The 25,261-nt window shown below is 43.2% G+C and overlaps 1 protein-coding gene across 1 annotated transcript; it reads left to right on the top strand.

Annotated features, from left to right (window-relative positions):
* The first annotated feature begins 150 nt into the window (after positions 1-150).
* On the top strand, positions 151-24,544 carry LOC311147468 (DENN domain-containing protein 2C-like). Its single transcript, XM_084184171.1, has 19 exons — positions 151-634; positions 4,232-5,543; positions 7,022-7,146; positions 7,454-7,575; positions 7,693-7,842; positions 9,728-9,812; positions 10,032-10,076; positions 10,317-10,504; positions 10,752-10,861; positions 11,198-11,267; positions 11,607-11,684; positions 12,056-12,196; positions 12,604-12,752; positions 13,036-13,213; positions 13,592-13,633; positions 22,464-22,566; positions 22,725-22,961; positions 23,089-23,175; positions 23,263-24,544. The coding sequence occupies exons 2-19, from the start codon at positions 4,486-4,488 to the stop codon at positions 23,286-23,288; spliced, it is 2,994 nt and encodes a 997-aa protein (XP_084040297.1). The 5' UTR covers positions 151-634; positions 4,232-4,485; the 3' UTR covers positions 23,289-24,544.
* The last annotated feature ends 717 nt before the right edge of the window (positions 24,545-25,261 follow it).

Below are 25,261 nucleotides of genomic sequence, written 5' to 3'. Positions count from 1 at the left end.
GTATTCATATTTTTGTCTAACCAAACCACGACAGAATTGATTTGCTGAAATGTATGCCCTTGCCCTGTCAGTTACTGATTTCTGAGTGGATAGAAATGACATCTTCCTGTGATTGTGTCAATCAACCTTCTCCTACAAATCAAGACATCCAGTCGTTGGATGAGACAGCAGGAGGTGGCGACGCCTTTTAGCTCACAGGATCAATATGGAGCCCCCTGAAAACTTTCTCACTTGCTTCCAGTTGTACCACTAGCAAATATTTCGGTGCCTGCTTAACGTTATTCCTTACTGTCCAAGACTGGTGAACGGTAGTTGGAAGTAAATAGACGTTTTTGCTCTAAAATAATACATTTTGGTGATAGCTAGCTACAGTTAGCTTTAGCGGCTAATCAGCTAACGGGGAATGTGTGGCTAACTAACTAGTGCGATGGAACGCCCGATTTGGAATTCGTCGTGATTTCCTACTGCGAGAAACACTTGTAATGAGTCAACTAGGACGAAGATTATAGCTAATATTGTTGTCTAAAACCAACCACTACACACAGGGAACAGGTCTAATTTGCTGTTTACGATACTTTTTGCTATTAAAGAAGTTGGGATTGCTGCAAGCGACCTCGAGAGAAACCAATTGGAGGTGGGTAATACATATTGCTATGATTCAGTGGATTAAAAGCAAATAATTTGCTGTCTGAGATTAGGCATTTTGCTTGGTGTCCCCCGTTGCCTGGTCTCACATCCCATTTACTGATTTAGCTACAAGTTATCAGTAACTTGTTATAACGTGTTGCATTGATTGCACATTTGGCACCTCGCAACCTCGTCATGCATGGCATTATTTATTAATTTGTTTAGTTAATCTAGCCTACTACTTGCAAATTAATTACATCTGTTGATTAGGATAATCTTAATCAGATGTAAACAGGACAGCTAATCTCTAAGTATATTTACAGATACATTATGGCAAGGGTGAGATCAGCACCAGTGTAAGAATGAAAATACATTCCACATGACCTAATATAAACTGCATTGACTGTTTACTGAAACAACACTCCTTACCCCTTCTTTTGTATCCCACCTAGGGCAAGTTTTGTCATGCAGCAATTCTTGCAGAGGGCGGTTTATGGTTGTTTTGAACGTGCAATTAGGTTTAATTTATGTTGGTAGGTGATGACAGAGTATTTGGTTCTTGATGATCCCTGTTTGGATTCTACTGGAGTAACATTGGTGTTCGTGAGTTCCACTACAAGTTTAAAGTGGAATGATAAAATGACCATCCTACACACACAAATAAAGCAAGTGGGTAAGAGTGATAAGTGACAGTTTTCAGTGTAGGATGGGTCCTGGCTATGAGATTCCACTACATACATTGGATTTAGGTCAAACCAAACAAAAGCGTCATTTGCGGAGCCTGACTGACCTACTGTCTCTGGTCAAATGTATTCCCCCTGCCCCCTCCTAGCTGGAATGCAGCACATATAATCATTATTACCATGAGCATCACTGGAATTTCACCATGTCTCCCTTCTCTAAATGCTTTCAGCTTTCAACGTAATGTGCAATGTGTCTAAGTGCTTTGCTTCCAGCAAACAGAGTACAGTAACCAAATTAGAAAGGAAGCTGGAACAGGAGTTTGAATCTATTTAGGCAAGATTTCACATAAGGACTTGGGCCTCTCCATACAGTTTGGATGGTGCATACAATGAGGGGGCTGTGCAAGATCATACATATGAGTATTGCATGCCAAACTGTTCAGTTGTAGTTTTAGCACAAGCTAAATGCATTATGGAGGAATTCACTGTGAGGGACTCAAAATGTCAATGTTTCAATAGTCTGTTCCTATCAAATAGTCTACTAGGCCTAAATTAATTAAATTAGCTAAGAGTTTACGGCCATATAGAATATATTTTACAGTAATAAGACATCACTGTGGTTGTGATGGAGATTTACTGGAATCCTTCATAATTTATCTTAATTGTTTGTGCATGCGAATGCATGTGCTCCTATCTTCGGTTAATGTTTTTATGGCGCTTAGGCCTAGACATTCTGAAGTCAAGATAAAAATACTTGGAATACCCATCCTGGCATCTTTCCTGATCCACTGAAAGAGACCTTTTGAGATGAGAGTAAATTAGATGTAATGTTTTAATCTGTCATGGTGTTCTGTAATGGGACAGCTGTGGTTAAGGATGGGACAGGGGGACAGCCAACTCCCATGATATCACTCTGGCTGCACAAAGCTCCTGCCGTTCTCTTCTTTTCTCCTCCGGGTTTTATTTTTGGCTACTGACCTTGACATGAGCCTATCCTCTCCAGTTTCCTCCGGCCAAACACATCCCGTACGCCTTCCACTAACTCAGGAGTGTGCTGTTGAAAGATACAGTGCCTTCAGAAAGTATTCATACCACTTGACCTATTCCACATTTTGTTGTGTTACAGCCTGAATTCAAAATTGATTAAATAAATTTTTTTTCTCTCAACCATCTACACACACTACCCCATAATGACAAAGTGAAAACATGTTTTTAAAAATTGTTGCAAATTTATTGAAAATGAAATACAGAAATCTCATTTACACAGGTATTCACAGCCTTTTGCTATTACACTCCAAATTGAGCTCTAGTGCATCCAATTTTATTTGATCATCCTTGAGACGTCGCTACAACTTAATTGGAGTCCACCTGTGGCCAATTCAATTTTTTGGACATGGTTTAGAAAGAAACACACCTGTCTATACAGTTCACAGTGCATGTTGGAGCAGAAACTATACCATGAAGTCCAATGAACTGTCTATAGATCACAGAGATAGAATTGTGATGAGGCATATATCTGGGGAAGGGTATAAAACAATTTCTAGAGTGTTGAACGTTTCCAAGAGCACAGTGGTCTTCATCATTGGGAAATCGAAAAAATAGGGAACTACCTAGACTCGGCCTAGACCTGGCCGTCCGACCAAACTGAGCAACTGGGCAAGAACGACCTTGGTCAGGGAGGTGACCAAGAACCCAATGACTACTCTGACAGGACTACAGAGTTCCTTGGCTGAGATGGAGGACCTGCCAGAAGGACAACAGTCTATACCAGGGTTCTTCAATTCCGGTCCTGGAGGGCCGAAACACCTCTGTTTTTCATCCTCTCCTTCTAATCAGGGGCTAATTCAGACCTGGGACACCAGGTGAGTGCAATTAACTACCAGGTAGAAATAAAAAACAAGTGTTTCGGCCCTCCAGGACCGGAATTGAAGAACCCTGCTCTATACAGCACTTCACCAATCAGGGCTTTATGGGAGAGAGTGGCCAGACAGAAGCCACTCCTGAAAAAAAGGCACATGAAAGACTGAGATCATAAGGCAAAAAATTATGTGGTCTGATGAGACAAATCAAAATCTTTGGGCCAAATGCAAAGCGCTATATTTGATGAAAACCAGGCACAGCTCCTCACCCGTCTAACGCCATCCTTACCATGAAGCATGTGGCGGCAGCATCATGCTATGGGGATGCTTTTCAACGGCAGGGACTGGGAGACTGGTAAGGATAGAGGGAACAATGAATGGAGCCAAATACAGGCAAATCCTTGATGACAACCTGTTTCAGAGTGCAAACGACCTTAGACTGGGGGCGAAGATTGTCCATACAGCCAAAGCAACACTGGAATGGCTTCAGAACAAGAATGTGAAATTCATTGAGTGGCCCAGCCAAAGCCCAGACTTGAATCCCATTGAAAATCTGTGGACAGACTTGAAGATTGCTGTTCACCGCCGCTCCCCATCTAACTTAACAGAGCTTGAGAAAATCTGCAAGGAAGAATGGGAGAAAATCCCCAAATCCAGATGTGCAAAGCTAATACAGACATACCCAAGACGACTCAAAGCTGTAATCGCCGCCACAGGTGCTTCTACAAACTATTGACTCGGGTGTGGATACTTATGTAAATGAGCTTTTCTGTATTTCATTTTCAATACATTCGCACACATTTCTAAAAGCATGTTTTCACTTTGTCATTATGGGGTATTGTGTGTAGATGTGTGAGATTTTTTTAATTAAAAAAATCCATTATGAATTCTGTCTGTAACACAAAATGTGGAATAAGTCAAGGGGTATGAATACTTTCTGAAGGCACTGTAATAGTGTCGTCATCTTCCTCACTAGATAGTGCTTTCTCGTCAGAGTGTTGTCTTAACTTGTTTTGAAGTGCTGATGGGTGAGTAATAACTTTTGTGTCCATTGCTTTGCAGGTCCTTCTTTATGAGGAGAAGAGGGAAAAGAGCAGTCCCTGACCCTGTTTAACGGAAGAGGTTTAAAAGTAAAAAGGAAACGATAGAAGAAAGAACCCTGTGGATCTCCTTGCCTTCCATAGGCTACTGTGGTTATACCAGTCGTAGGACAGACTCACTGTTTTTAACAGTGTCTCTGTCTATACACCGGGAGGGTCCTCATGCCTCCACCAACTATGCAGTGAGGGTGAGCTGGCAGTGTGCCCCCTCTCACCATGCTGGCACTGGGCATAGAGCAGGGGAGAGGTGGAGGGGGACGGGGTCGGGCTACTGTGGCCTGGCAGGCCCCCTCCTCAGGGAAGCCTCTAACCCAGGACCCAGGGAGGCCTACTGTGGCCTGGCAGGCCCCCTCCTCAGGGAAGCCTCTAACCCAGGACCCAGGGAGGCCTACTGTGGCCTGGCAGGCCCCCTCCTCAGGGAAGCCTCTAACCCAGGACCTAGGGAGGCCTTCAACCCACAAACCAGGCCTCAACATCATGCAGAAGATCTCCCAGTGGGAAGGGCTCTGTCAACCAGACATTAGTGGGCAAGCCGATAGGGTCAAAGCGCATGCACCAGTTGTATCCCGATCTCTTTCAGGGGATGTCCAGGGTAACGGAGTATGTAGCGACAGTCGGAGAGGCGGACCTCTCAGCAAAGCCAACCTCTCTAAAGCCAAAAGCCTGGGTTTGGATTTCAGGGAAAACCTACAAGCACGGGGCGGACACAAGGTCATTGGCAGAAAGTCGGATCCCCCTCAGAATCACTCCTGTTTCAGTAAGACTTCAACCACAATACCAGTGTCCAAGCCATTCACAGTGCCTTCGCAAACTCTTACAACAGACACTACAAACATCTTCCAAGTAGAAAGGATCATCCCCACCAATGGTGAACTGAAGGTGGGTAATGTGTTGAAAGTTAAGTGGACCAAACCCCAATGTCTGTCAGTGGATGACCATGGAGAAAGCCTGCCCCCAGGGAATTTCTACACCTCAAGGGGCTTCTGGCGGCGGCTGGAGGGAGATGTGTTGTTCTGGGAGAAGGGAAGAAATACCTCCGCAGAGCCTCAGAGTGCTGTGGGTCCAGTGACTCGCCCTCCACCAAAACCACAACGGACGTTTCAGTATCAGGGAGCGGACAGCACCCCAGCACACTGGGTCCAATGGGATAGCAGGACTCCATCTGCCAACCAATCCAACACCAAGTGCAGTGGCATAACCCACCCACCTAGCTTCCCACCACCCCTGTGTCCTGTCAGCCATGGCAATGGGTTTTCCAGACACAGAAAGAACAGGTGAGTTAATGATACTGACACCTCTAGGCTAAATCTACAAGACCAGTGGGCGTGCGTCATGCCAGAGTAGTATAGAGAAAGTCTAGTTTACCATTTTAAAACAGAACATTTTGGGCATTTTCCTTTTGTAATGGCTTTAGTCAAGGGAAAACCTGGTTGTTCGAAATACAAAAACATATTAATTACTTGGTGAAAGTCTTTCTCTGTCCTGAGCTATTGTGCTCTCAAACAGTGTCCTTAGTTGTAAATTGTTTTATGTTAAGTTGGAGAATGAGAGTGTTTTAGAGGCAAAGTTTGAGTGAGAGAAGGGTCAGTCTAGCATTTGGGCGGCCTCCAGGTGTGATGTCACAATCTTTGGCAGCATTGCAGACTATTGTCTGGATATGGCCTACTTCCACAACAGCCAATGGTCCAGGGGTCACATTTGTTTGTTTTGACACGCATAAACACGCGAACACACACACACCAGCTCTGACATTGAATTCCACTAATGTAGTCTCCTAATTTTTCTATCAGTTTGTATTCTCTATGAGGGCAATTCCATATGAACACACAGTAAGGTTTCAAATGACACCAATACTGGCTTTGTAGCATCTACTGAAGGCCTGGGTAAATGTCACACATTATTTCTCAATAATCATTTTAGATAGACTTCAAAGGTATGCCAAAAATCCTACCCCTTAAGGACCTTTTCTATGGTTTTAATTTCAGGAAGATCCAAAAATCATATCTTTGGGCCAATCTCGTATGGGATTCCCCATGCGTCTTTAGCATAACCATCCAAATTGCTTTCTATTAGGTTTACTCTTGTAACACTCTTTCCTGCTCTCTCTCTTGCTCACACTCTCCGTATTGACCTTAACTCTTAGCCACATGTTCAATGTATTTTTCTCTAAGCTCTCCGTGCTTCTATTTTAGAATTTTCTTTTTTTTCTCCCTGACTCTCCCTCCTATGATCTTTATCGCCATCACTAGCCGGCTACCACCCGGTTACTCAACCCTGCACCTTAGAGGCTGCAGCCCTATGTACATAGACATGGAATCACTGGTCACTTTAATAATGGAACACTAGGCACTTTAATAATGTTTTACATGCTGTTTTACTCATTTAATATGTATATACTGTATTCTACTGTATTTTAGTCAATGCCACTCCGACATTGCTCGTCCTAATATTGATATATTTCTTAATTCCATTCTTTTACTTTTTGATTTGTGTGTATTGTTGTGAATTGTTAGATACTACTTCACTGTTGGAGCTAGGAACACAAGCATTTCGCTACACCCGCAATAACATCTGCTAAATATGTGTATGTGACCAATAAAATTTGATTTTATCAACTTGCGAAAACCCGTCCAATGCCGAGGCCCTTTGGCTGAACATAAGAGGACAATACATTGAACAACACCATGCTGACTGTGTTTAGAGTGACAGTGGCCCCTGTCTCACATCCCCCTCTCTCCCTCCATTTTTACAGGAAGTCCTTTGAGTTTGAGGATGTGGTGCGGTTGACAGCGCAGCAGGGCACACTGGGAAGTGGGGCCAGGCGCTCCGGCCTGTTCCACGCCTTCTCTGACGACAACATTTATGAGGACATTATCTGTGAGTTCACCCCTGACACAAAGTGAAAAAAGACACTTCACTAAGGCAGCCTGAGTCATCTTACAATCTCAGGAACATTTAGGAACCAATTATTTCCTAGTCTTACTTCCCATTGTCGTAACCACTGATAAAGAAAGGCTGGAATATACATTTTTCTCCATATTGTCACATATCAAGTCCTTTTTAGATCAGTGGTGGACATGAAAGGAGATAAAGGAAGCCATTTAAGACCATTAGGACTTAGTCATGGACTATTAGCGTATTATACTGTGTATCATCTGTCTCCCTCACCTTTGACCCTGGCCAGCTGGACCCCTGACCAGAGACAACCCATATGAGGATGTCAAGCTGTCTCCTACTATGTGTCTCCCCATCAGGCGTCCCCAACCCTGGACCATGGCACAGAGAGAGAGCCCTCACACCCCAAAGGTAGTAATGGCAACTGATTAACAGGATATTAGATTTCAATTGAGCCCAGTATGATATGGGAAAAAAAACATGCTTTAATCTTTAATTAACACGGTCCCCTTGTATCCTGTTTCGCAGCTCCCTCCCAAGCCTCTCACATTGCGGGTGGAGAGGAAGGAGACCCTGGCAGCGACACGATCCACCCCTACCTCCACTACTGAAGCCCCCCCCAGACCTGCCTTACCCAAGCGACCCACAACCACCCACAAAACATACAGACTGCCTCAGGTAAACACACACAAGCATTTTATACACAGTGGAAAGTGTATTTACCACAAACTATTAGCAATTTTATTTTGTAATTTGGCGCTGAGTGGGAATAGCAGCCTATTATGTTAGGTGGATTGGTTTGTTTGCATGACTACACATAGAGATCAATCTGAGCTTCCTGTATGCTTGGCTCTGGATCCAGGTCACTCATTCCGCTGCTCAAGTTGAAACTTGACAGATGGCCCTATCCAGTCCAAACTGGTACCCATTAGGATCAATCAATCAATCACATTTATTTATAAAGCCATTTTTACATCAGCAGATGTCACAAAGTGCTATATAGAAACCCAGCCTAAAACCCCAAACAGCAAGCAATGCTGATGTAGAATCATGGTGGCTAGGAAAAACTCCCTAGAAAGGCAGAAACCTAGGAAGAAACCTAGAGAGGAACCAGGCTCTGAGGGGTGGCCAGTCCCCTTCTGGCTGTGCCGGGTGGAGATTATAACAGTACATGGCCATTAAGGCCAGATTTTTCTCCCAAGATATTCAAACGTTCATAGATGACCAGCAGGGTCAAATAATAATCACAGTGGTTGCAACAGGTCAGTACATCAGGAGTAAATGTCACTTGGCTTTTCATAGCCTGGCATTTAGAGGTTGAAATAGCAGTTGAAACTGGAGTTGAAACTGGAGCAGCAGCACGACCAGGTGGACTGGGGACAGCAAGGAGTCATCAGGCCAGGTAGTCCTGAGGCATGGTCCTAGGGCTCAGATCCTCCGGGAGGGGAGGGAGAGAGGGAGAGTGAGAGAATTAGAGGGAGCGTACATAAATTCACACAGGACACCGGATAAGACAGGAGAATAACACCAGATATAACAGTCTGACCCTAGCCCCCCAGCACATAGACTATTGCAGCAAAGGAAACCTTTTTCAGTGCAAAAAGGAAGTTGTGCTTGAATTACATTTATTGATTCGCTAACTTTTCTAAAAGGTTTGTGGCCAGATCACATGTATGTCAACAACATTGTGATGATATGTCACATGGATGTGATTTATTTGTATCAGATAAATATACTGAACAAAAATATAAATGCAACAATTTCAAAGATTTTACTGAGTTACAGTTCATATAAGGAAATCAGTCAATTGAAATAAATAAATTAGGCCCTAATCTATGTATTTCACATGACTGGGCAGGGGTGCAGCCATGGGTAGGCCCACCCATTTGGCAGCCAGCCCCACCCACTGCGGAGCCAGGCCCAGCCAATCAGAATCAGTTTTTCCCCTCAAAGGGCTTTATTTCAGACAGAAATACTCCTCAGCCCCCCCACCCCCTCTCAGACGATCCTGCAGGTGAAGAAGCCGGATGTGGGGGTCCTGGGCTGGCCTCGTTACACTTGGTCTGCGGTTTTGAGGCCGGGTGGACTTACTGCCAAATTCTCTAAAACAACGTTGGAGGCAGCTTATGGTAGACATTCAACTCTCTGGCAATAGCTTGGTGGACATTCCTGCAGTCAGCATGCCAATTGCACGCTCCCTCAAAACTTGAAACATCTGTGGCATTGTGTTGTGTGACAAAACTGCACATTTTGAAGTGGCCTTTTATTGTCCCCAGCACAAGGTGCACCTGTGTAATGATCGTGCTGTTTAATCAGCTTCTTGATATGCCACACCTGTCAGGTGGATTGATTATCTTGGCAAAGGAGAACTACTCACTAACAGGGATGTAAACAAATTTGTGCACAACATTTTTGAGAAATAAGCTTTTTGTGTGTGTGATTTTTTAATTTTTAGCTCAAAACATGGGACCAACATAATAATTTACATGTTGCGTTTTTTATATTTTTGTTCAGTGTATATCTTTGTGTATGTGCTTGTTTGTGTGTGGTTTCTCTGACGCAGTATTTGAACAAGATTCATGTGATCTTTGACGCCAAGCGAGGGAGAAAGAGAGTGAAGAGCCAGGCACAGGGCGGTTCAGCTCGAGGTATGACTGTTTTTACCCTCGAACTTGTCTACAAGATGAAGATGTACTGCTCTCTGTAAATACCCAGCGTTTCATGAGATGCGATACATCCCGTCACTGGTACAAATACAATACAAAGACACTGTCTTCTATAATGTCTCTTTCTTTCATCCTTTTACTCGCTCTCTGCCTCTCTCTCATTTTCTCTTGCGCGCTCTCTCTCTCTTATGCTCTGAACAGAGGAGACCAGTGGAACTGAGAGTGACCCAGAGGACAACACTAAAGGTACTACTATAGGACTGACCTTCTGCTTGTCTAATTGTCATTCACATTTAAAGTAAAAGTCCATTCCAAAATCAATGTTTGGCAGATGTTTTTAGAATGTTGAGATCAGTCAATGTCCCACGCCTTCTACTACAGTTGTGTAGTTCCAGCCTCAATCCCAACATTTAATCAGATAAAATATCCTGTTCAACTAGATTCACCTTGTCAGGTTTTTTATTTTTAAAACTCTATCTCCACAAGGAGGGTCCAGGCGCTCGGTCTATGTCCAGTCCACGCTGAAGCGGAGGCCAGGCTACCGCACCCTGGAGAGGGACCTGATCCAGCTCCAGCAACAGCAGCTCTTCCAGCTCTTCGTGGTTGTGTCACTCCGAAAGAGTTCCCCGGGAAACACCTACTCCCCTGAGATCACGCAACAGTTTCCCAACAAGGTTATTGTCAATTGAAATCAATTGAAGCCAACCTCTTTCAGGTGGGTGGGCAACAGAGCTAGGCGGCAGGACCCACTTATCCAATTTTTATAGGGGAAACCATGGATGGACTCAAAGGAACCCCAGAATGTTTTGAGTTGCCATCGTTTTTTGTTACCATTGTATTTCTCTTAACCTTTTTCTGTTTTACTGGCCAGGGAATAAAATGAGTCTATAAAATGAGTCTCTCCTTTCTTTATGGGTGTAGTTTGCGAAGTCTTCTCGTCACTCCCGTGAAGCTGAAGACCGGCTGAAGGCCATCCCCAAGTTCTGCTTCCCAGACTCTCAGGACTGGCGGCCATCTGGAGACCTGCCCAGGTAAGCTGCTGTCACATTCACATTATGGTCACAGTATGTAGCAGTGGTGGATATTCATATAAGGGGGCTGAAACAACCACTTAATATAAGCATTGAAACAGATCAAAACTTAAAAAGTAGTTGCTTTTTTGTAATCACTGTGCTAGAATTAAATATGATTAAGTGCAAGATATGTCAAATGAAAGGTTGAACATCTAGTGATTCAGACAAAGAAAAACATGATTGCAGTTCATATGCTATGCTTAGTTTTTTCCCCAGGGAGTCTGCCCTAGAACACTGCTAAACTCTACTACAATGTGTATCCCTGTCATATTGTCTATGCTTCTGTCTCTATAGTGAAACGTTCTCTTTTGTCTTGACGGGAGAGGATGGCAGCCGTTGGTTTTGTTACTGTCGTAAGATCCTGGTGAGTGTGTGTGTGTGTGTCTGCCTGTGCATTTGTTTGTGAGGACTTGGCAGTAAAGTGCTTACTCAACATCTCTAAGGGATATACTCCATCTGAGTCATAGGCCATAAAACGTCTGAATCAATTAGCCAAACTAAAAATAATTTCACATTTGTCCGCATGTTAAATCTATGACTGTACATGAATGTTAGATTTGTGTGTTTTGAATGCATTGCTCAATGCATTGTTTCTGTTATCCCCCAGAAAGCCAGCGTTGATATAGCTTTTCAATAACATTGTTGATACTGAATGCCAGGGTTGGTTTTCACGCTCATCTCTGTGTTGATTTGTGCCATTTAGCCCTGTGGAAAGGGGAAGAGACTGCCTGAAGTTCACTGTATTGTAAGCAGATTGGGCTGCTTCAACCTGTTTGCTAAGGTAACCTGCAGTCTGATTAAACTCTTCATATAAAATGCATTTTAGCCTGCTTGTACACATTGAAAAGGGTTGAAACTAAATCCTGTGAAAATGTCCAAGCTAATCAGAAGGGTGTGTTTTGAGAAGGATCATTTATATATTTCACGATGTGTTATTATGTACCAGCCAATGTTTGAGTTGGTGCAGGTGAGAGGGGACAGGTGTGCATGCAGTGTAAATAAAAGGTGAAGAAAGCAGCCAGTATTTAATGGAGTCCTGGTGAATTCCCTTGTTGAGACTTGTCATCAGGATAGTCTTTGTGTTTAGGGGTGTAGTTATGGATTTATATACTGGGTGTGTCTTTGTGTGCGTGTGGGTGGGTGCGTTTTCAGATCTTGGAGGAGGTAGAGAGGCGTAGGGAGATCTGTCCTGCCCTGGTGTCCCCCTTCATGCGTAGCGTCATGGAGGCTCCTTTCCCCGCCCCTGGACGCACCATCACAGTCAAGAGCTTCCTCCCAGGCTCAGGAAATGAGGTAACACAATCACAACTAAGAGGAAGTCACCCTAGGACTATAGGTAAAGAGTCACTACAGGAAGTTAGAAGAAGTAACAAGAGGAAGTGACACTAGTTAAGTTCCTACCTACCTCTTTATTACAGACAATGTCAATAACAACTGCAATCATGTGCAATGTCTCTGCCCAGCAACCAACTGTTGTAAGAGCAATAGCCAACCGTGTGTCTCTGTGTGTGTGTGTCTCTCTGTCTGTGTGTGTGTGTGTGTCTGTGTGTGTGTGTGTGTGTGTCTCTGTGTGTGTCTGTGTGTCTCTGTGTGTGTGTGTGTGTGTGTGTGTGTCTCTGTGCGTGTGTGTCTCTGTGTGTGTGTGTGTGTGTGTGTGTGTGCGTGTGTGTGTGTGTCTCTGCGTGTGTGTGTGTGGTCAGGTGCTGACTCTGTGCCGGCCGGTGGACTCGAGGCTGGAGCATGTGGACTTTGAGAGCCTGCTGCAGTGCCTGAGCGTTGGGAGACTCCTGCAGGTGTTTGCCTCTCTGCTACTGGAGAGGAGGGTCATCTTTATCGCTGAGAAACTCAGGTGATGAGTTTCCTCTAGTACACACAGGTTCACTGGCATCTCCAGCTTGACTTGGGAGACAGTGGGAGGGCAGGTACAGCAGAGTACTGGTCCAGGATGGAATGTATTGTGCGCTTTGCTCTTCTGTTGGTCGGTGTGAAAAAGTGTGTACGTTTTCATAAGTAGTCCTAGTTAATTGTATTAAATAGACTGGATGAACTCCATATCTTTGACATGCCTTGTCTGTAAAGTGGGGGCCTCTTCTCTGGAATTTAACATCTCCATCCCTTTCTCCTCTCTTCAGTGTGCTGTCTCGTTGTGGCCATGCCGCGCTGGCGCTGCTCTACCCATTCACCTGGCAGCATACCTTTGTGCCTGTGCTACCTGCCAGCATGCTGGACATCAGCTGCTCTCCCACTCCCTTTCTCATGGGGGCGCTGGTGCCCTGCTTGCCCGAGCTGCTGGAGCTGCCCATAGAGGAGGTCAGTGACAAAGCTCACCATCTGATTCCCAGTGGCTAGTCACTAGATGGCCATGCTACAAAGGACAACATTGTCGATTTAATCAGAATTGATGAGGAAGTACAAGTGATTAGTTCCTTGAAAAGGTTTAGGGTTATTTAGCGTTTTGTCTCACACAGTGATTTATCAGACTTAATAAAGTATTGTAGTGCCACCTAGTGGTAGTTTTATAAATGTCATTACAGTAGAACTAACAAAAAACTGGAGTATCAAACTTCAAATAGTTACTAACAGTTAATGGTAGACAGTCCCTGATGTCTAATTTTGAAGCCCAATACTTGGACCTGCTTTCCTTTTGTCATTGATATGTTCTGTGTTCTGTCTCTGTTTGCATTCTAGGTGCTTATTGTAGATTTATGCGCAGACAAGTTTGTCAAACAGGTGTGTACATTTTACATTTTAGTCATTTAGCAGACGCTCTTATCCAGAGCGACTTACAGTATTCTTTCCTGTACTGGTCCCCCGTGGGAATCGAAGCCACAACTCTGGCGTTGCAAGCGCTATGCTCTACCAACTGAATTGTATTTAATTGCATTGTCTTTTGAAGTGACATTGTTTAATATCAATGTAAGTTGATGATTTCATACTACACTATGCCAGAGCTTGAATTTCTCTTGGATGTAGTCCAAATTCATATAGTGAGAATATTAAAGGGATAATCCACCCCCAGAAATAAAAATCATGGATCTCCTGTCAATTTGGTGAAAGCCTACATTCTATCAGTGGGTAAAATAACAATAACAAGTGGTCTGTCTGTGAAATCCGGAAAATGCATACCATACAGTGCATTCGGAAAGGATTCAGACCCCTTGACTTTTTCCACATTTTGTTAGGTTACAGCCTTATTCTAAAATGGATTAGATCGTTTTTTCCCCTCATCAATCTATACACAATATCCCATAATGACAAAGCAAAAACAGGTTTGTAGAAATGTTTGCAAATGTATAAAAAAATAAAAATACTGATTTACATAAGTATTCAGACCCTTTACTTAGTACCTTGTTGAAGCACCTTTGGCAGCGATTACAGCCTCAAGTCTTCCTGGGTATGACACTACAAGCTTTCTTGGGTATGATGCTACAAGCATTCAGAGACGTGTCCCGATGCCACTCCTGCGTTGTCTTGGCTGTGTGCTTAGGGTCGTTGTCCTGTTGGAAGGTAAACCTTCACCCCAGTTTGAGGTCCTGAGTGCTCTGGAGCAGGTTTTCATTAAGGATTTCTCTGTACCTTGCTCCATTCATCTTTCCCTCGATCCTAACTTGTCTCCCAGTCCCTGCCGCTGAAAAACATCCCCACAGCATGATGCTGCCACCACCATGCTTCACCGTAGGGATGGTACCAGGTTTCCTCCAGACGTGATGCTTGGCATTCAGGTCAAAGAGTTCAATCTTGGTTTCATCAGACCAGAGAATCTTGTTTCTCATGGTCTGAGAGTCCTTTAGGTGCCTTTTGGCAAACTCCAAGCGGGCTGTCATGTGCCTTTTACTGAGGAGTGGCTTCCATCAGACATTTTTTTGGTACCATTCCCCAGATCTGTGCCTCGACACAATCCTGTCTTGGAGCTCTACGGACAATTACTTCGACCTCATGGCTTGGTTTTTGCTCTGACATGCACTGTCAACTGTGGGACCTTATATAGACAGGTGTGTGCCTTTCCAAATCATGTCCAATCAATTGAATTTACCATAGGTGGACTCCAATCAAGTTGTAGAAATTTCAAGGATGATCAATGGAAACAGGATAAACCTGAGCTCAATTCTAGTCTCATAGCAAAGGGTCTGAATACTTATGTAAGTAAGGTATTTTCGTTTTTTATTTTTAATAAATGCGCTAAAATGTCCTAAAACCTTTTTTTTTGCTTTGTCATTATGGGGTAATGTGTGTAGATTGAGGATTTTTATTTATTTAATCAATTTTAGAAGACTGTAACGTAACAAAATGTGGAAAAAGGGAAGGGGTCTGAATACTTTCCGAATGCACTGTAGCTACAGAACATGGTTCTCCTCACTGCAGATAGGGGATAACACACTATCACATTTCATAACGCTTTTAAAACTATTACCTGCACTCCACATCACCAAATCAGCCAATAGATGGTATGGGCATGCTTGTCTAGAACACATCTATCCTTTCATATCGTCATGACAAAGTATACTGAACAGAAATAAAAACTCAACATCCAACAATTTCAACAATTTTACAGAGTTACAGTTCATATAAGGAAATCAGTCAATTGAAATAAATTAGGCCCTAATCTATGGATTTCACATGACTGGGCAGGGGTGCAGCCATGGGTAGGCCCACCCATTTGGCAGCCAGCCCCACCCACTGCGGAGCCAGGCCCAGCCAATCAGAATCAGTATTTCCCCACAAAAGGGCTATATTACAGAAAGTTTCAGCCCAGTTTCATCAGCTGTCCGGGTGGCTGGTCTCAGATGATCCCGCAGGTGAAGAAGCTGGATGTGGAGGTCCTGGGCTGGCGTGGTTACACGTGGTCTGCGGTTGTGAGGCCGGCTGGATGTACTTCCAAATTCTCTAAAACGACGTTAGAAGCGACTTATGGTAGAGAAATTAACATTCAATTTTCTGGCAACAGCTCTGGCGGACATTCCTGCAGTCAGCATGCCAATTGCACGCTCCCTCAAAACTTGAGACATCTGTGGCATTGTGTTGACAAAACTGCACATTGTAGAGTGCCTGTGTAATGATCATGCTTTTTGATATGGCACACCTGTCAGGTGGATGGATTATCTTGGCAAAGGAGAAATGCTCACAGGGATTTAAACAAATTTGTGCACACAATTTGAGAGAAATACGTTTTTTGTGCATGTGGAACATTTCTGTGATCTTTTATTCTAGCTCATGAAACATGGGACCAACACTTTACATGTTGCATTTATATTTTTATTTAGTATAGAGTGGGGAGAACAAGTATTTGATACACTGCCGATTTTTGCAGGTTTTCCTACTTACAAAGCATGTAGAGGTCTGTAATTTTTATCATAGGTACACTTCAACTGTGAGAGACGGAATCTAAAACAAAAATCCCTAAAATCATATTGTATAATTTTTAAGTAATTAATTTGCATTTTATTGCATGACATAAGTATTTGATACATCAGAAAAGCAGAACTTAATATTTGGTACAGAAACCTTTGTTTGCAATTACAGAGATCATACGTTTCCTGTAGGTCTTGACCAGGTTTGCACACACTGTAGCAGGGATTTTGGCCCACTCCTCCATACAGACCTTCTCCAGATCCTTCAGGTTTCGGGGCTGTCGCTGGGCAATACAGACTTTCAGCTCCCTCCAAAGATTTTCTATTGGGTTCAGGTCTGGAGACTGGCTAGGCCACTCCAGGACCTTGAGATGCTTCTTACGGAGCCACTCCTTAGTTGCCCTGGCTGTGTGTTTCGGGTCATTGTCATGCTGGAAGACCCAGCCACGACCCATCTTCAATGCTCTTACTGAGGGAAGGAGGTTGTTGGCCAAGATCTCGCGATACATGGCCCCATCCATCCTCCCCTCAATACGGTGCAGTCGTCCTGTCCCCTTTGCAGAAAAGCATCCCCAAAGAATGCTTCACGGTTGGTATGGTGTTCTTGGGGTTGTACTCATCCTTCTTCTTCCTCCAAACTCGGCGAGTGGAGTTTAGACCAAAAAGCTCTATTTTTGTCTCATCAGACCACATTACCTTCTCCCATTCCTCCTCTGGATCATCCAGATGATCATTGGCAAACTTCAGACGGGCCTGGACATGCGCTGGCTTGAGCAGGGGGACCTTGCGTGCGCTGCAGGATTTTAATCCATGACGGCGTAGTGTGTTACTAATGGTTTTCTTTGAGACTGTGGTCCCAGCTCTTTTCAGGTCATTGACCAGGTCCTGCCGTGTAGTTCTAGGTTGATCCCTCACCTTCCTCATGATCATTGATGCCCCACCAGGTGAGATCTTGCATGGAGCCCCAGACCGAGGGTGATTGACCGTCATCTTGAACTTCTTCAATTTTCTAATAATTGCGCCAACAGTTGTTGCCTTCTCACCAAGCTGCTTGCCTATTGTCCTGTAGCCCATCCCAGCCTTGTGTATGTCTACAATTTTATCCCTGATGTCCTTACACAGCTCTCTGGTCTTGGCCATTGTGGAGAGGTTGGAGTCTGTTTGATTGAGTGTGTGGACAGGTGTCTTTTATACAGGTAACGAGTTCAAACAGGTGCAGTTAATACAGGTGATGAGTGGAGAACAGGAGGGCTTCTTAAAGAAAAACTAACAGGTCTGTGAGAGACGGAATTCTTACTGGTTGGTAGGTGATCAAATACTTATGTCATGCAATAAAATGCAAATTAATTACTTAAAAATCATACAGTGTGATTTTCTGGATTTTTAGATTCCATCTCTCACAGTTGAAGTGTACCTATGATAAAAATTACAGACCTCTACATGCTTTGTAAGTAGGAGAACCTGCAAAATTGGCAGTGTATCAAATACTTGTTCTCCCCACTGTATATATTCCGCTTAGAGGTTCTCAATCTAAACATTGTCTGTAGGAAATGTGGAAAAGGGCTGTTGCCATAGCAACATACTCGGCATTTGCTCTGGGCATAGATTAACTGCAATTTGAACTCGTGAGAGACTCCTAAATTGATAGTGCAGTTTGTTTAGGCGATTTTTACAGCTAGCTAGTTCTTTCACATGCTGATATTGACCTTGGTATTACTGTGTGTAGATACGTAGCTAGCCAGTCAGCCCAGAGAGAGCATTGCGTTATGGATTTTGTAGTTGACTTGAGCTACAACACATTTCCAAAACGATTTTCACATATTGCTACCAACCTTGGGTGCGTTCGTAAATTCACTCTGGCTATCTACTCCGATTTCAGAGCACTCTCGTCTGAGTGTGCCAGAGCACAGAATAACTGATGAATTTACGAACGCTCAACACCTGTTGAATATGGCCGGTGTCAGTAAACGCCGGCAAAAAAGCGTAATTAAATTATTGCTAGCAGCACAGTTAGTCACCAACACTCTGGATAACATGAAAACAGCCTTAACCAGCTCTGCTAGGGTGAGTAAAATGGTCAGAGTGAGGTGTTTGTATCTGGAAGTAGCTAGCAAGCTAGCCAACGTTAGCCAGTTAGCTTGGGTGCTTGACTGCTGTTGTGAGGTCAACGCTCGGATTGTGAGATCAATACTCAGAGAGCGAAACGCTCTGAATTTACGAACGGACAATCTGACAACGCTCTAAATTTACGAACACCCAGAATGCACTCTGAGCACTCTGGCACTCCAGAGTGAATGTACGAATGCACCCCTTGTTATAACGACAAAAAATATTGTTTTCACATATTAGTGTTATTTAACACTGTTAATCATAGGAATTAATGGTTTGGGGTGGATTATCCCTTTACAGTGCATTCGGAAAGTATTCAGACCTTATCTTTCACATTTTGTTACATTACAGCCTTATTCTAAAATTGATTAAATTACTTTTTTTTTCATCAATCTACACACATTACCCCATAATGACAAAGCAAAAACGTGTTTTTAGAATTTTTTGCAAATCTATAAAAAATATAAAACCGAAATACCTTATTTACATAAGTATTCAGACCCTTTGCTATGGGACTCGAAATTGAGCTCAGGTGCATCCTGTTTCTATTGCTCATCCTTGAGATGTTTCTACAACTTGATTGGAATCCACCTGTGGTAAATTCAATTGATTGGACATGATTTGGAAAGGCACACACCTGTCTATATAAGGTCCCACAGTTGACAGTGCATGTCAGAGCAAAAATCAAGCCATGAGGTCGAAGGAATTGTCCGTAGAGCTCTGAGACAGGATTATGTCGAGGAACAGATATGGGGAAGGGTGCCAAAACATTTCTGCAGCATTGAAGGTCTTCTTAAATGGAAGAAGTTTGGAACCACCAAGACTCTTCCTAGAGCTGGCCGCCCGGCCAAACTGAGTAATCGGGGGAGAAGGGCCTTGGTAAGGGAGGTAACCTCTGTGGAGATGAGAGAACCTTCCAGAAGGACAACCATCTCTGCAGCACTCCACCAATCAGGCCTTTATGGTAGAGTGGCCAGATGGAAGCCACTCCTCAGTAAAAGGCACATGACAGCCCGCTTGGAGTTTGCCAAAAGGACTCTCAGACCATGAGAAACAAGATTCTCTGGTCTGATGAAACCAAGATTGAACTCTTTGGCCTGAATGCCAAGCGTCACATCTGGAGGAAACCTGGCACCATCCCTACGGTGAAGCATGGTGGTGGCAGCATCATGCTGTGGGGATGTTTTTCAGCGGCAGGGACTGGGAGACTAGTCAGGATCGAGGGAAAGATAAATGGAGCAAAGTACAGAGAGATCCTTGATGAAAACCTGCTCCAGAGCGCTCAGGACCTCAGACTGGGGTGAAGGTTCACCTTCCAACAGGACAACGACCCTAAGCACACAGCCAAGACAACGCAGGATTGGCTTCGGGACAAGTCTCTGAATGTCCTTTAGTGGCCCAGCCAGAGGCCGGACTTGAACCTGATCGAACATCTCTGGAGAGACCTGAAAATAGCTGTGCAGCTACGCTCCCCATCCAACCTGACAGAGCTTGAGAGGATCTGCAGAGAAGAATGGGAGAAACCCCCAAAATACAGGTATGCCAAGCTTGTAGCGTCGTACCCAAGAAGACTCAAGGCTGTAGTCGCTGCCAAAGGTGCTTCAACAAAATGTGGAAAAGGTCAAGGGGTCGGAATACTTCCATGATTACATTAAAATAATTTTATAGTTACAGTAACCTCAATGTGGCTATGGATGTGTTACTCATTTTAAGGTTGAATGTTACATTAGTTTGTAAGATTGAATTGTGTTTGGTTGACAACCCAACCAAATACTGTATCAACATTTAAAGGAGATGTATCTACTGGCTTGGATAGTTCCATTTGAGCCACTGGCTTAATCCCATTCTTTAACTTGGAGATGTGAATCCGACAATTTCTTTTTTTTGACTTGTTGACAAGTTTATAGGCTTTTTATTTTAAATGTGATTTTGAATTGTTTGGTTGTCAACGCAACCAAATATCAACATTTGAAGGAGATGTATCCTCCTTTAAATCAACCAGAGCTTGAAACCCTAGGCCTATTCTATTGTCTATTTTTAGTTGAATTCTGAGGTGAATTGAAACAATGGCTGTTGATGACTTTGCAAATGCTATAAAGGCCTAAATGGCATCATTGATGATATATGAGTGATAAAGTATGGTCACATTTAATTTGCTCTGATAAACCTACCCTTTGGAATGACTTCGATATCAACAGTGAATCTACAGTACACTGAACAAAAATATAAATGCAACATGTAAAGTCTTGGTTTCATGAGATGGAATAAAAGATCCCAGAAATGTTCCATATGCACAAAAAGCTTATTTTGCTCAAATGTATTTACTTCCCTGTTAGTGAGCATTTCTCCATTGCCAAGATAATCCATCCACCTGACAGGTGTGGCATATCAAGAAGCTGATTAAACAGCATGATCATTACACAGGTGCACCTTGTGCTGGAGACAGTAAAAGGCCACTCTAAAATGTAGTTTTGTCACACAACAATTCCACAGATGTCTCAAGTTTTGAGGGGGTGTGCAATTGGCATGCTGACTGCAGGAATGTCCACCAGAGCTGTTTCTAGATAATTTAATGTTCATTTCTCTACCATAAGCCGCCTCCAACGTTGTTTTAGAGAATTTGACAGCACATCCAACTGGCCTCACAACCACACACCACGTGTAACCACGCCAGCCCAGGACCTCCACATCCGGCTTCTTCACCTGCGGGATCGTCTGAGACCAGCCACCCGGACAGCTGATGAAACTGGGTTTGCACAATCAAAGAATTTCTGCACAAACTGTCTGAAACCGTCTCAGGGAAGCTCATCTGCGTGCTCATCGTCCTCACCAGAGTCTTGACCTGACTGCAGTTCGGCATCGTAACCGACTTTAGTGGGCAAATGCTCACCTTCGATGGCCACTGGCACACTGGAGAAGTGTGCTCGTCATGGATGAATCCCGGTTTCAACTATAACAGTCAGATTGCAGACGATTGTATGGCGTTGTGTGGGTGAGCGGTTTGCTGATGTCAACATTGTGAACAGAGTTGCCCCATGGTGGGGTTATGGTAAGGGCAGGCATAAGCTACGGACAACTAACACAATTGCATTTTATTGTGATGAGATCCTGAGGCCCATTGTCGTGCCATTCATCCGCAGCCATCACCTCATGTTTCAGCATGATAATACACGGCCCCATGTTGCAAGGATCTGTACACAATTCATGGAAGCTGAAAATGTCCCAGTTCTTCCATGGCCTGCATACTCACTAGACATCACTCATTGAGCATGTTTGGGATGCTCTGGATCGACGTGCACGGCAGCGTGTTCCAGTTCCCGCCAATATCCAGCAACTTCGCACAGCCATTGAAGAAGAGTGGGACAACATTCCACAGGCCACAATCAACAGCCTTATCAACTCTATGCGAAGGAGATGTCGCGCTGCATGAGGCAAATGGTCACACCAGATTCGGACTAGTTTTCTGATCCATGCCCCTACCTGTGACCAACATATGCATACCTGTATTCCCAGTCATGTGAAATCCATAGATTAGGGCCTAATGAATTTGTTTCTATTGATTTTATTTCCTTATTTGAACTGTAACTCTGTAAAATCTTTGAAATTGTTGCATTTTACATTTTTCGTCAGTATATTTAGTTAAGTGGAGATCTTTCGACAATCATTCTCACGATAGCACATTGGTAATCATTAGTGACACAGCTAAGCTGGGAAAGATTAAAACCCTGGATGGGAGACCAAAGGGTAGCTGTAGATAGATCAGTTCTCCAGTAGGAGGTGCTGTCCAGCATATTGTATTTTGTTTCTGATAGTGGATATAATGTTAAAGAGCTGACTTTGTTTTAAAGATACAAATTCAACCTATTTTATACAAGATTTGTCTATGTTGAAATTTGGTTACCATGATGACACAATCCTGTGGTTGAAATTTCACCCTCAAAACAGTTTACGTTTAACTTTTTTTCAAATCCAATGTAGATTCCACATCCACATTGACAAATTATGTTGAAACATTGATTCAACCAGTTTGTGTCCAGTGGGAGGTTCTCTTGCATGATGTGAGTTGCCCTGACCTCTCCTGTTAACTACTCATTTTTTCTCAGCTTGGTGATGAGGACTGTATCTTGCCCAGTAAGCTTCAGGCTGCACTGCAGCAGATCCTGGAGGAGAGAGGGCAGATACTGCGGCAAGACGGAGACTGCACAGGTTTGCACAGCCAGCTATTACTATATATCTGCCTTAAATGGCCTTGTCTCCCTGTCCATGTTGGATAATTTCTTAAAGCATTCTTCACTCACCTCTCCATTTTGACACCATCTACTTTTCTAACTGACTATCCCCCTCCCTACCATCTGTCCCTGCAGGCCAGCAGTGTGAGCTGAGCTCCCTGGTGTCGGAGGCCTTTGTGCATTTCTTCGTGGAGCTGGTGGGCCATTACTCCCTCCACATGGGTGCCAGCGGGGCCCGGGTGCTGCAGAGGGAGAGCTTCTGTAAGTCCCACCCCTCCCGTGGGGCCCGCCAGTTCCTGCAGCTCTTCATGGACACACAGATGTTCTCCGGCTTCATCCACGACAAGGAGTTGCGCAAAGGAGGGGGCAAAGGTCAGGGAGTGGCCCTGTTGTTGGAATACTTTGAGAATGCATTCTTCTTTCCTCTAAGTAATCACCTCTTACCTAAATGTATTTCCTTGTGGACCTTGTACTAAGCTCTTTTCTCCCCCTCCCACAGGGCTTTTTGAAGTTAGAGCTGCAGAATATTTGGCCTCAAACCCTGAGTCTGAATCTAGCGGATTTCTCAAGGGACTCAAGGGAATTGGTTAGTAGTGCTCCATTCATAACTTTCAATTAAACAAATATGACCTTTACTGACAGAGTTAATTAATTGTGTCAATTTTATTTTCAGGGATGAAATTCCTACAGAAGAAGTGACAATGTCAGCAGTCTGGTTGAAAATGCTTCTGTAAGAGAGGATGAGAATCATCCGCCGGATTGGCCGAGACATGTGCTATGACGTTACAGCTATATAGATATGTACATGACTCGACCAGGACATAATGGTGTTGGGCACAGAGATCCACAGTCCTAGATAGAGGGCTCTCTGTTTGAGACAGGACCAGTCTCTTCGTATTGCCCTGAAAGCACTCCAAGCCGGAGTGAAGTGCAATTGTAATTGGAGGAAAACTGGAAATGTGCATTTATGCGCAAACAACTTTTAAGATGTCAGAGGAAAGGCAGGAGCAAACACTATGTACTTGTGAAATCTACACAAACCATTTCAGCTACAAAACTCGGTATTAACTTAAGCAGATGTCGTGCCATCATAAACTAACCAACGCGTTTTTGTGTTTTTGCTAGTAATTTTTTAATGTTTGTTTTAGCCAAGTCTTTTGAGTGTTTGGTCTCCATATTATGGATATAGATGTTATTTTTAAGTTTAGTTTTGAACTCGTGTCTAGTTGGAAATGAATAAGGAAGGCTACTATTGATACCCTTCAGCACTCTGCTACAGAACAATGTAAGAATAATTATTTTTATTATGTGCATGATTGTTACTTTAAATATTTTAAGTTTGTTTTTAAATTGAGGTTAATGTATGTTGTCCCTGACATTTTGTTGGCCTTGACAAAACATCCAAGTAATGTTTGGATCATTAGGATAATGCATTACAATTCACATTTTGAATGTTGTATAGGGCATTCTGTAACTAAATATTTTGTTTACAATGTTTTAGCTACTTTTATACATTGTTTTGCATTGTGAACTTAAATTGAGATTGTATGAGTCTGTTTGGATACCCTTCCCTCAGTCATTTGATAGGATGGGTGAAAGCACATATTGAACTAGACCACCTTGACTAAGGATGTGATTTTAAATGATCAGAACTGGGTCTTAATCTCATGTATCCAACATTCCAATGCACAACGTTTGATTAAAACGTTTTTGATATTCCCATGTGGGTTTAGAAAGTCATAACTAGAGACCAGAAATTAACTTGTCACACCGCCTTCCTATTGTGGTGTTGCTACCATATAAAATATTGACTGGAGTTGCATACTTAGTGCCTTCAGGAAGTATTCACACCCCTTGACATTTTCCACATTTTGTTGTGTTACAGCCTGAATTTAAAATGGATTAAACAAAGGGTTATTTTGTCAATGGCCTACACACAATACCCCATAATGTGGAAATATGTTTTTTGAATTTTTTTACAACTTGATGAAAAGCTGGAAATGTCAGTAAGTATTCAACCCCTTCGTTATGGCAAGCCTATTAAGTTCACATAAAATGGTATTTGTCATGCGCGCTGAATAGAACAGGTGTAAACCTTACCGTGAAATGCTTACTTACAAGCCCATAACCAACAATGCAGAGTTTCTTTTATTTTAAGTAACAAAATATTTGCTAAAAAAAATTAGTACTATATACAGTACCAGTCAAAAGTTTGGACACACCTACTCATTCAAGGGTTTTTCTTTATTTTGACTATTTTCTACATTGTAGAATAATAGTGAAGACATCAAAACTATGAAATAACACATATGGAATCATGTAGTAACCAGAAAATTGTTAAACAAATCAAAATATATTTTATATTTGAGATTCTTCAAATAGCCACCCTTTGCCTTGATGACAGCTTTGCACACTATTGGCATTCTCTCAACCAGCTTCACCTGGAATGCTTTTCCAACAGTCTTGAAGGAGTTCCCACATAAACTGAGCACTTGTTGGCTGCTTTTCCTTCACTCTGCCGTCCGACTTATCCCAAACCATCTCAATTGGGTTGAGGATCGGGTGATTGTGGAGGCCAGGTCATCTGATGCAGCACTCCATCATTCTCCTTCTTGGTAAAATAGCCCTTACACAGCCTGGAGGTGTGTTGGGTCATTGTCCTGTTGAAAAAC

This window comes from Coregonus lavaretus (genome assembly GCF_964263955.1).
Source record: "Coregonus lavaretus genome assembly, chromosome: 20".
NCBI lineage: Eukaryota > Metazoa > Chordata > Actinopteri > Salmoniformes > Salmonidae > Coregonus > Coregonus lavaretus.
This window is presented reverse-complemented; position numbering and strand designations above follow the sequence as displayed.

Bases quoted from the DNA above. Each gene is read 5' to 3' on its own strand.
- LOC311147468 (XM_084184171.1), top strand. From the start codon at position 4,486: ATGCTGGCACTGGGCATAGAGCAGGGGAGAGGTGGAGGGGGACGGGGT. The intron at 7,576-7,692 runs GTAGTAATGGCA...CCTGTTTCGCAG, and splicing joins AGAGCCCTCACACCCCAAAG to CTCCCTCCCAAGCCTCTCAC. The intron at 12,753-13,035 runs GTGATGAGTTTC...TCCTCTCTTCAG, and splicing joins TTTATCGCTGAGAAACTCAG to TGTGCTGTCTCGTTGTGGCC.